Raw genomic sequence first — 12,925 nt, 5'->3', positions numbered from 1 at the left:
TTATTCACGGCTAATATAACTCACGGTTTGTGAAACTTGAGATAACTAATTTAATTTATTTTTTTGAGTTTATTTTAAATATTTTCATTTAGCTAAAGTAAAAGTTTGTATGGTAAGCGAATGATTAATATAAATGTTAGATGATTTTTTTTTTACATTATAAAATAATTACTTTCGTGTTAAATATTTTACTTTATTTACTATGCATTTCTAATAATTTTTTTATCTTTAAATTATATTTATTATTTTAATTATTTTAAAATTATTGTATAACATGTAAACAATTTTCTAATATCATATAAATCATAGTTTAAGTTATTATTTGAACCGCAAATAAATTTATTTTTGAATCGGATGAGTTTTTGCGGTGAAGGTGCATGTGCTCTTGTACGATACGGAACCAAGGGGGGTATGGATGTGTGCTCCTTGAAGGTATGCAAAATGTTGTTTTATTGCCCATTTTTTTCCCTAAGCAATATATTTTAAATTACTACTGCTGGAATTATCTGGTACCATAGGGTTGTTCACCCGCTGGTGAGAGTTCTCGTAAGTTTGCAAGAGGGGAAGGTTCTTCTGGAGAGTGCCAACGGTGCAAACTTTTATCAATCAGAATCAAGCTTTTGGAAGCCAAGCAGGGACAGATGTATGGCCAAGTTTTTAAAAACCTTTTTTTTTAGTAGTATAATATACCAATAGTTAACAATTTAATCACATGGCCCACACTTATCACATATCATCTTTCTCTTCGCTCACACTTATCACACGATTTGATAATATGAATCAGATGCGAAATCGGATAGAAGATGACTGGTTAAATGATTGTTTAGTAATTTATATAGAAGGAGATATTTTTATTGATATTGAAAATGAGAAAATCATTCAATATTTCTAGAATATAAAAAATCATAGAGGACAATTTTGATGGGTATTTATGCTTTCGAAAACGAAATGTAACATGTATATAATGCTACAAATTTTTGATATATGATGCCCCCACTATTCAAAATTCTTGGATCCGTCATTGAAGCTAAGTTGGAGGTTGCTCAATCATCCACCAATTTATACGATGCTTTGGTAGAGGTGTCTGAAGCGGTGGAGGGACTATCACTGGATCATTAACCAAATATTTCTTAACGTGTTTGTTTCAAGGTATGAAATTATATTCCCTCGAATGGTATTTGACGATCCTTTATATTTTATTAATGGTATTCCTAGGAATAAAATTTCCACGACCAATATTCTTCAATCTCCGGGATGATAGTTGGACATTATGGTTAGTTGAGTGATACAATGGCGGCGTTCATTTATTTGAAGATCCGAAACTGGAAATCAAGGAAATTAAGCAACAAGATTCTTTTATTTATTTTTTGGAAATTTGAAAAGTAGAAAATTAATTAAAAGAAAATAGGGGAAAGATGAAGTAAAAATAAAATGGGTAATTGAAGAATGAAGATAGGTGAGTAGTTTGGAACAGTCAAGTGTTTTTCTACTTCAAGTGTTCAAACAACTTTTTGCAAACTGTTATGGCTCATTAAAAAAAAAAATTGCTAATGCAAACTGTGTTATCTGGGACTCTTTTTGTTTTGTTTTGGTTGCAGGAATGCAGCAAGCAAGGAAGAACAAACTGAATTAGTGGCCTAAATTGTCAAGTTACTTTTGATGTATTTTGAATATTAGTGGCCTACATTGGCCTATTTTGAATATCGAAGACCTGTGTTGCCAACTAACTTTAGGTTTTAAAAGCAAGGAGTGTGAATCTTGTTAGGTTTATTGTTAGGACTAGTAGTTAATATAATAGGTTGTTGCTATTGTACTCAATTTACGTGTATAACTATAGTGAATGGACATTTGTAAAAGGATAAATTGTTTACGGACATATGATGTTATATCGAATGACTTTGCTTGAACTTTAAAGAAGAAAATAACCCCGAGTTTCCATGAAGATCGACTGCTCGAAATAAGCTGCCCGGAGAATCTTGTTAGGTTTATTGTTAGGACTAGTAGTTAATATAATAGGTTGTTGCTATTATACTCAATTTAGGTGTATAACTAGAGTAGTGAATTGACATTTGTAAAAGGATAAATTGTTTACGGATTTAGGTGTATAACTAGAGTAGTGAATTGACATTTGTAAAAGGATAAATTGTTTACGGACATATGATGTTATATCGAATGACTTTGCTTGAACTTTTAAGACTTTTAAGAAGTTACGGATTTAGGTATATAACTAGAGTAGTGAATTGACATTTGTAAAAGGATAAATTGTTTACGGACATATGATGTTATATCGAATGACTTTGCTTGAACTTTTAAGACTTTTAAGAAGAAAATAACCCAGAGTTTCCATGAAGATCGACTGCTCGAACGAAATAAGCTGCCCGGAGTTTCCATGAAGATCGACTGACAACCAAGATGGCCATGTCCCCTTACCCAACCCATAGTCACAACAACAACTTCCAAAACTTTAATACCCCCACTTGGGTCACAGGCTAGCGCTACCAAGGCCAGTGTTTTCTGTGCTCTGACCAACAATATATAAACACTTACATGCTTTCTTAGTCTACCGATGTGGGACATGTAATAGACTTAGGATGGTTTTGTTTTATTGTACTTTGGTTAAAAAAAACTAAGTTTGATGGACACTCAAACATATGTATAGTATACACCTTTAGAAAGAGTAAAAGATACGGATGTAGTAGTAAATTGAAGATCAATAGGATGAAAGAGATTTTGTAATTTTTTTTAAGAGATAGAGATAAAATGATGTGTTGAATGAATGTTTGAGAATGTGAAATGTTCAAATATTTCATTTTTTCACTCAGTTGTCACTTTTAACAATTTTTTTATCTGTCTCAAAATAATGGTCACTTTAAAATATCAATGTAATATTTATTATTTTTCACTAATATGCTTTTATTTATAATTCATCCAATTTAACTACTCTACTAACTATAATTAATAAAAATATTTTAATAATTGATACTAATTTTATCATTAAAATCAATTCAATTAATTATTTTCCTAAAAACGGCACATAACTCAAAAACAACAATTAATATGAGAATAAGGAATATCATTGTTGGTTATTATAAAAGATAAGCAGTATAGCATAGGGAAAAAAAAACAAGTGACTCGGTGACTAAAATAATACAAGAGAAGCCATCAGTATCAAACAATATGGAGTATAGCATAGGGAGTAATCATTCCAGTGTGACTCATATCATTTAATATACTTTGGATATATTCAGGATTTTTTTACTCATATATTTAGTTAACTAAATAAAAAAATTGTTTGATGAACAAACACGCCAATGCCAAAATTTTAGTCATGTGGTAGAAAGATGGGTTAATTATGTTTCTAGTCCCTATAAAATAGCGACCTTGTAAGTTTAGTCCCTACTTAATTTTAATAGCATTTTTAGTCCCTAATTTTGTTTTTCTGCACTGAGTATTAGTCCCTACTCAATTCAAATTTGTTTAATTTATGCTTAAACTCTTAAATTTTTTAACAATTTTTTGCAGACATGTTTAGAACATTACTAAAAGTTCGTCCGCAAAAAATTATCGCAAAATTTGATTTCTACATCCAGATTTTATTACTTTTTATCTTTAACTTTTGTCGTTTTAAAAAATTCATATTTAATTCATTTCATGTCAGAAAATTCTAAATTTTAGTAAACGAACATTTCATAGTGTTCTAATCTTGTCTCAAAAAAATCGTTCAAAAATTTAAGAGTTTAAGGATAATTAATCAATCTTTGTTTTAGCAGGGACTAAAATTATAAGTAAATTTTTTTTTTATAGGGACTAAAAATGCTATTAAAATTAAGTAGGGACTAAACTTACAAGGTCGCTATTTTATAGGGATTAGAAACATAATTAACCCTAGAAAGATAGATAAATGAAAAATAAAATGGTGACCAAGATATATTTTTTTTTTGAAGGGAATGGTGACCAAGATATATTGTATCCAGTATTTTCTACTCATATATTTAGTTAACTAAATAAAAAATTGTTTGATGAACAAACACGCCAATGCCAGAAAAATGATTTTGGTTTTTGAAGAAATCAAAATGAAATATATTACTACCAGAAAACTATCTACCTAGGACAAGATGTATCAGAGAAAATAGCCAAAAAATACACATAAGTTTAACAATGAGAAGAACAAGTTAGTCAATACCCAAACAAAGAAAGGAGTTTTTGCACCAATTACGAAAACTAAAAAAAAAAGCGTCGTAATTGGCTTTAAACCACCAAAAGGAAAGAAACTTAATACTTTCCACAACCTGAATAAGAGAATTTTGTATTCCACGAAAAAGTCTATCATTTCTTCCTTCCAAATCACCCAAGAGCTAGCAAACCAAATCAAATGCATGAAAGAACACCTTGATTTAGCATAACCTGCAGAAGTGTGAAACTGATGAAAATGATCCTGAATGTTAGAGGGATCCGCTGAATAGACGCAAAGCCACTTCCTAACAAGCTGCCAAATATGACCAAACATACGACATATAAAAAATAAATGATTCTCTGATTCATGTAGACCACAACCACTAACACACAGCTGAGAGTCATGTGGAATAGTCCCTCTTTGAAATAAATTCACCTTACTTGGCAATCTATCCGAAAAAGACGCCAAGCAAACACCGAGACCTTTAAAGGAACATCCTTCCTCCAAATGAGAGCCGCGGGGACGAAAATATGATGCGACGACCCTTCTGTAAGACTGCGGTAGCCTCACTCACTGAGTACCCAACACTTGGATCAGGGACCCACTGCCACACATCTTCAAAATCAATTTGGATGTCAGTGGTAAGTAATAAATTCCTACACTCCACTACCATTGCCTCCTCCCACGCCCATAATCTCCTTCTCCACTTCCAAGCTTCCCCCCACTCCCTAGCAAACATATGTGCCACAGTGGACAATTTATACTCAAATAAATCATACAAGCGGCGATACCTATCCAGGAAAGGAACATCACCACACCACCTATCTAACCAAAATAAAATGCTAGCACCATTACCGACAATAATGCGAGCATTATCGGAAAACCAACTACCCATCGTTGAACCAACACCATCACAGATGCTAGCTATCTCCCTTCACCACACACAACCCCTCCCGGCCACCTGCCTGAAGCCGCCCCTCTACTTGGCCAGAAAAATGAAAAATAAAATTGTGAATGAGTGTCAAAATTTTAGGAATATCTAAATATGAGAGTTGATAAAATTAAAAGAAAATACAAAAACTACAACCTAAATACTCCCTCCGTCTCACAATATTAGTCGTTTAAGGTTTGTGCATGATTATTAAGGAAATGATTAATTGTGTTGATTTCAATGGTAAAATTAGTAGCATTTACTAAAATATCCTTATTAATTGTAGTTAATGGAGTAGTTAAGTTGGACGAAATTCAATAAATAAGGATATAATAGTGGAAAAAAGTAATAAATGCTGCATCGATATTGTAAAGTGACAATTATTTTGAGAAAAATAAAAAATGCTAAAGTGACAATTATTGTGAGACGGAGAGAGTATTTGATAACATGTACGTTACGAGAGACACATATAAACTTAAATTCTCCAACTTATTGACTAAGAAAATCCAGAGTCAATTATTTCCGTTTTCAAAAATAATTTGTAATGATTTAAAAGAATTTTTTATTATGGAACAAATTTAGGTAAAAAGAACACAATATATATCAATATACTACCTACTAGATATTTAACCCATGCTGTTTTATTAGAATGCACTTATATTTTAATACACTTATTAGAAGAAAAGTGTAGTGACGACTGGGGTTTTGAAAAGAGAAGGGAAAGACCCAACTTTGATTTAAATGTATTATAATAAATCATTTAATTTATTTAATAAGTAAAAAATATATTTAAAAAATAAAATATATTTACTTTGATTAAGTTTGTCGGTGTGTCAAACGATATATTTCTCCTTAAAAAAAAAGTGTCAAAAGATACATTTCAAAAAATCAAATTCTTTTTTGTCAAAAAAAAATAAAATCAAATTCTTAGTATGAAGAGTGTGTGAAGAAGAATTCTTCATGCCGATGGAAAGGCTACCGAAAAAATATATTAAAATATACGTTGAACTTTCTCTTCCGTTATAACTAAAAAAAACTTATATTCTTTAATTTTTGTGAAAAGGCACTTAAATGACTCGGAACACACAAAAAAATCTCCTAAATCTTTCAAACAACTTGATCCCTAAATTATAATCTCTGTCTCAAAATGAGTGTAAAATAACTAAAACATAAATGAAAATATATTACATTAGTATTCAAGTTTATATAATAACAAAAAAAAAAGGTGTTATGTGTAATTAGTATTTTATATTATATATACAAAATTTAAATGAACAAATTGTTTGTCAATCAAACAAAATTCAGAAATATGTGTTACTCAACCATCACTTTAGGTATATGATATACTATAAAAGTACGAAAATAATATATTTGAATAACTTCAAAGCCGAGTTTCGTCAGTATCCTTCTTATATTACAATTACAACCACCACATCACATGAGTAACAACTTCGAGTAATTCTCACTTCGAGTAATTCATTTATCACTTTGATTCTAGTTCTCCTTTGATTGATTGCCTCTGAGATCAATTTCCTTTCAATTCAAAATGAAATAAGAGAAAATATTGAATAAATAAATTTAAATTATAGACACACATATATTAAAAAATATAGATATTAGTTTAATTTATCTTTAAAAAACTTATTAAAGAGATATACTTACAAAAAAAGTTTAATACAAATTCAATAAGTTTAATACTTAAAAAACTTAATTTATCTTCTATAAAAAAAAAAGTTTAATACAAATTCGTTAAATTTAAATTTAAATTTCTTGATGCAAATATTAGGATTATAGAGATATACTTACATGAGAATCATCGTGTATCGAGTTGATGATAGAACATCTTATGATATTTTTAACTATGTTTATAGTTTTTTGTTTTTTTTTTTTTTTTGTATTTTAAGGCAAATTAGAAGTCATTTAGAGGAGTTGTTAATGGTTGGAGAAACTTTTTGCATTAATCCATCTAAAATGATCCTAAATAGGAAAAACAAGACATTCACCAAATCATGCAGCTCCACAGGTGTTGAGTCTTTTTAGTGAGAAGTCATGTAAATAGGAAAAACAAGACATCACCTCAAGGATCAAGGATATGAAGAAAGTGGTTAGCAAAGGATAACAATGATAAATAAGGGTATGACTTGAAAAAGGCTCATAGTACCAAACAGGTGCTTCTTGATGAATATCTTTATCTAAAAGCCCCCATAGTTATTGTGTTCTTGAACTTTGGGGGTAAACTATCTCTCTGCCTTGGTGGTAAATAATAATTTTCCAAGACAAAAACAATTTAAAAATTTTTGGAGATTGTTAGCAAATTTCATAAACAGTTCAATATACATAAATTTAATTTATCAATCAACAGCGGAAGCAGTTATTGAACAAGTTTATGATCAGATACAACATGTTTGATTTACTAAGATTAAAGTTCAAGGTCATAGGAATACCTGGATCCATGACAAAAGAGTTTTTCCGGCAGCAGTGATCTGAAACAAAAACAAAGTCAGCGGCGGCTGGTTTGGTTCTTCCTCAACCTGTACCTTGATGCCCTAATGCGCTTCAGATGGGGAGAAGAGCGGTTTTGCTGTGTACGGTATATTGGGGACCATAGCCTCTTTATATAGGATGGCCATTAGGGTTTCCCATTATTCCGTTAATGGACCATCCAGACATCCACCCGATCCAAGCCCATATCACTTAAATAATTAATTATTATTTTAATAGAAACCTAATAAGCCTTTTTTCCATTATATGATCACTAATCAATTAAGGCCCTTAAAGATAAATAGCTAATATAATTAAATTAGATATATATGCCCACATAATAATCATTGGAATATTATAATTAAATAAATTAAAATATTCCAACAATCTCCCACTTGGGCAATATATCTTACAAATAATTATATCAAGGTTCTTTAGGTGCACATCTGAATGCTATCTATCGTTAGATTTCAACTTTACAATCTGGTCCATCTCATACATTAATAATGGGACCACCGCGGCTGTCGTCACTGACATATAACGTGACGGAACCCCGACGGCCACCATAACAATGTACTCAATGACATAGATCAATATGGGTGAGTGGCATGGAAATTTCATGTAATGTGATCTCTAAATCATGTCTATTTCCAACTGGTCCTACATAAGTCTTTATTGAGATCATAATGTAGTTCAAATAGGTGCAATAAAAATTACAAAAGTTGCACATAATAAAATTAAACTTGATATTGTTATAACAATAATATCACATAAGTTTTATTTCTGCAGAAAATCAAACATAACTGAAAGTTTGAACCAAAATTACATCAATAATATAGAACATAAAATAAAGAATAGGAAATGACTCCCACTAATCTAAGGCAATCGAAAAACCAAGACCCATGTTTGCAACATGTCCATGAAAAGCCTTAGGTGCCAAGCCTTTAGTTAGTGGATCAGCTAGCATAAAGTCTGTTCCTATTTGTTCTATAGAAATTTGTTTCTCCTGAACTCTTTCTTTCACAACAAGATACTTGATGTCGATAAATTTCGATTTCGTAGCACTCATATTGTTGTTGGAGTAGAGTACAGCTGCACTATTGTCACAATAAATCTTCAAGGGCCTCTGGATGCTCCCAACGATGCGTAGGCCAGTGACAAAGTTCCGCAGCCAAGTTCCATGATTTGATGCCTCAAAGCAAGCCACAAACTCCGCAGCCATGGTAGAGGGAGCCACTAAAGTCTGCTTAGCAGACTTCCAGGAGACGGCTCCTCCAGCCAAGAGGAAGATGTAACCAGATGTGGAACGTCTGCTATCCGGGCATCCTGCAAAATCAGAGTCAGAATATCCGACGATCTCCAAGTTGTCTGACTTCTGATAAGTGAGCACAAAGTCTCTTGTTCTCTTCAAGTAACGCATAACACGCTTTACTGCCGTCCAATGCTGCATACCAGGGTTGCTTAAATATCTCCCAAGAACTCCTATAATGAAAGCTAAGTCGGGACGGGTGCAAACTTGAGCATACATGAGACTCCCCACAGCCGAAGCGTAAGGAATCTTTTGCATCTCTTTCCTTTCAAGATCCGTGACGGGGCACTGTTTGAGACAAAATTTGTCTCCTTTAGCAACGGGCGTGTCTCCTGGTTTACTATCTTTCATGGAGAATCTATCCAAAACTGTATCGATATAGCTCCTTTGCGACAATCCTAAAACACCTCGAGAGCGATCTCTAAGTATTTGGATTCCTAAGACAAAGGAGGCGTCCCCAAGATCTTTCATCTCAAAATTCTTTGTGAGAAATTTCTTGGTTTCGTGCAGTAAGCCTATATCGTTGCTTGCTAAAAGGATATCATCTACATATAATACCAAGAAGATATACTTACTCCCACTGAACTTTAGGTACAAACAATCATCAACTTGATTAGCCTCAAAACCAAACGAGGATATAACTTGATGAAACTTAAAGTACCATTGACGGGAAGCCTGTTTAAGGCCATAGATGGATTTCTTAAGTTTGCAAACCATAGATTTCGGGTCACCTGACACAAAATTTTCTGGCTGCACCATGTATATTGTTTCCTCAATGTTACCATTTAAGAAAGCAGTTTTAACATCCATCTGATGCAGCTCTAAATCAAAATGAGCTACTAATGCCATTATGATCCTAAGAGAGTCTTTCGAAGAAACTGGAGAGAAAGTCTCTTTATAATCAATACCTTCCTTTTGAGTATAACCTTTGGCGACAAGACGGGCTTTATATCTCTCAACATTACCCTTTGAATCCCGTTTGGTTTTAAATATCCATTTACAACCAATGGGTTTCTTTCCTTCAGGTAACTCAACGAGATCCCAAACATTGTTGTCAGCCATCGATTTTATCTCATCCTTCATGGCATCAACCCACTTAAGAGAGTTAGGACTTTGGATAGCTTGACTAAAGTTGATTGGATCTTCTGTAGTCAACCCAATGCCATCCTCATGAGTCTGAAGAAATACAACATAATCATCTGAAATTGCACTTCTCCTCTCTCTAGTGGATCTTCTTAATGGCGGTTCTTGAGGTTGTTGAATTTGATCTTTAAGTGGTGCTAGAGGAAGGAACTCAGCGTTGTCTTGTTCTTCAGGTATGTTATGAATAACATCATTGTTTGTTTTTGAATCTGTTTCTGGAACAAAAGCAGGCACAATAACTTGCTCATCTTCAGTAACAGTTTCTTCATCAAAGACAACACTCCTTATGTTTCCTTCCCCCCCAAATTCTACATCCTCAAGAAACCTTGCATTTCCCGTTTCAAAAATTATTCTACTAATGGGGTTGTAAAACTTATACCCGCGAGAGTGTTCAGCGTACCCAACAAAATAGCAACTAAATGTCTTTGCATCCAACTTGTTTTCATGAGGCCTATAAGGCCTTGCTTCAGCTGGACATCCCCAAATGTGCAAGTGCTTAATGCTGGGCTTTTTCCCAGTCCACAGCTCATAAGGGGTTTTAGCTACTACTTTACTAGGTACTCTATTAAGGATATAAACTGCGGCCTTTAATGCTTCTCCCCAAAGTGACTCTGGAAGAGAAGAATGACTAATCATACTCCTCACCATATCCTTAAGAGTCCTGTTTTGTCGTTCTGCAACTCCATTCATGCTCGGTTTTCCCGGCATTGTATATTGCGGAACAATTCCACATTCTTTGAGGAAAAGTGCAAAGGGTCCTGGACGTTGTTCTCCTGATCCATCATACCGACCATAGTATTCACCACCACGGTCAGACTTGACAGCTTTAATTTTCTTTCCAAGTCGAAGTTCAACTTCAGCTTTGAATGATTTGAACATGTCCAGAGATTGAGATTTCTCATGAATTAAATACAAATAGCCGTACCTCGAGTAATCATCTATGAACGTAATAAAATACCTTTGTCCATTCCAAGAACTTGATGGAAAAGGACCACATATATCAGTATGTATTAGTTCTAAGACGTCTTTAGCTCTTTCGGCATTAAAATTCCTTTTGTCTGTTTGCTTACCCTTGATACACTGAATGCAAACTTCAAAGTCTGACATATCTAAGGGTTCAAGAATTCCCTCCGACACAAGCCTCTGAATTCTCTGCTTAGAGATATGACCTAATCGCTTGTGCCATAAAGTGGCAGAATTATGATTAATTTTTCGTTTTGTACCTCGCGACTCAGTTTGCAATATTTCGTTAGAGGAACGTTCAATATCAAGCATATATAGATTATCAATTAAAGACCCGTAACCAACAATATTTGAATTATTTGAGAGGCTAACTTTATTATTTCCAAATGAACAAGAAAAACCAAATTTGTCCAAAACAGAAATAGAAATTAAATTCCGTCTAATAGACGGTGCAACATAAGTCTCAAACAAATCCAAATAACAACCAGTCTTAAACAATAATCTAAATGTTCCTATAGCCTCAACTGCAACCTTGTTGCCATCGCCCACATAGATGAATCTTTCGGCATCATTTGGCGGACGACTCCACAGGCAACCCCTTCTTTACTTTCCATGCGGCAAATTTGGAACAATCACTCTTCATGTGACCATATTTCTTGCAGAAGAAACATTTCACCCCAGCTGGTTGTTCCTTTGCCTTCTTATTCTGCGAAGAATTTGCAGCAGCCCTTTTTCTTTTATTCTGAGAGTTGGTGGCCAAGTGAGCACTTTCAGTCTTCTCTCTTTTCAGTCTCTCCTCTTCTTGCACACAGTGAGAAATCAGCTCATTCAATGTCCATTTTTCCTTCTGAGTGTTATAACTCACTTTGAACTGACTGAAGTGTGGTGGAAGAGAAATTAAAACCAAGTGCACAATTAAATCTTCAGGAAGTTCTAACTTCAGTGCCTTGAGTTTTGATGCGAGATTAGACATTTCTAAAATGTACTCCCTTATGTTCCCTTTACCTTTGTAGCTCATTGAAACCAGTTTGGATAGGACATTACTAGTTTCAACTTTGTCATTCTTAGCAAAGAACTTCTCAACGGTTTCAAGGAACCCTTTAGCAGTCTCACTCTCAGCAATCGAGCCCCTGATCATCTCTGGTATGGATCTTTTAATGATCATAAGACACATACGGTTTGAACGGTCCCACTTTTCTATCTTAGCTTCATTTGGATTCTCCGGAGTAGCAACAGGGCGACCCTCCCTCAAGGATAAGTCCAAGTCCATGCATCCAAGAACAATCTCAGCAGATTCCTTCCATGACTTGAAGTTCATCCCACTCAGCATAGGGATAGTGTTAATTTGAGCAGCAAGATTGGGAGCGGTGGCAGCAGCAACTAAAAGAAGAGAACAACAAACATACAAGAACTTTAGTAGACATGTCATAAACCAAAAGGACATGTACAATTTCTTTATATGCAAATTAAATAAGACTTAAACAAGATACCAAACGCATCATTAAAACACAATCTTTGGATTGCTAAGATTTAATTGCAAGCGGTACTCTCAATGCAATGATCAAATATTGACGATAAGTCCGGTCAAATAATGGTCACCTTGGGGCGTCCCATTATTCACATGGATAAATCTTTATAATCGACACATATTTACCATCGCAGGTGTAAAATTATCCGGCCAAGTTGCGCCTTCCTTGGGGCCGACAACAACTCGCATGAATAATTTTACACTACATCTTTTTGTAAACTTAATTGAAATCAATTTACACAACAGAGGTTACTTGGGCAACATTATTGTTTCAACCAACTCAACTAATTTTACTAGACAATTCAATAGAATTAAATGGGAAAGTCTTAAAATTCACAAAAGGAACATTACTCACAAATGTAATGCAGATTGTATGTTTATATTTATCTTTTAATA

The 12,925-nt window shown here is 33.6% G+C and overlaps 1 protein-coding gene and 1 pseudogene across 1 annotated transcript; one reads left to right on the top strand and one right to left on the bottom strand.

Moving 5' to 3' along the window:
• The first annotated feature begins 354 nt into the window (after nucleotides 1-354).
• LOC146921247 (uncharacterized) lies at nucleotides 355-1,134 on the top strand (annotated as a pseudogene).
• Nucleotides 1,135-10,699: 9,565 nt separating this feature from the next.
• On the bottom strand, nucleotides 10,700-12,925 carry LOC146921246 (uncharacterized). Its single transcript, XM_085710765.1, has one exon. It carries the CDS (start codon nucleotides 12,443-12,445, stop codon nucleotides 11,570-11,572), a length of 876 nt encoding a protein of 291 aa, XP_085566891.1. The 5' UTR covers nucleotides 12,446-12,925; the 3' UTR covers nucleotides 10,700-11,569.

This window comes from Medicago sativa, chromosome 5, assembly GCF_051527215.1.
Source record: "Medicago sativa cultivar Bolivia chromosome 5, Bolivia_mono, whole genome shotgun sequence".
Lineage (NCBI taxonomy): Eukaryota > Viridiplantae > Streptophyta > Magnoliopsida > Fabales > Fabaceae > Medicago > Medicago sativa.
This window is presented reverse-complemented; position numbering and strand designations above follow the sequence as displayed.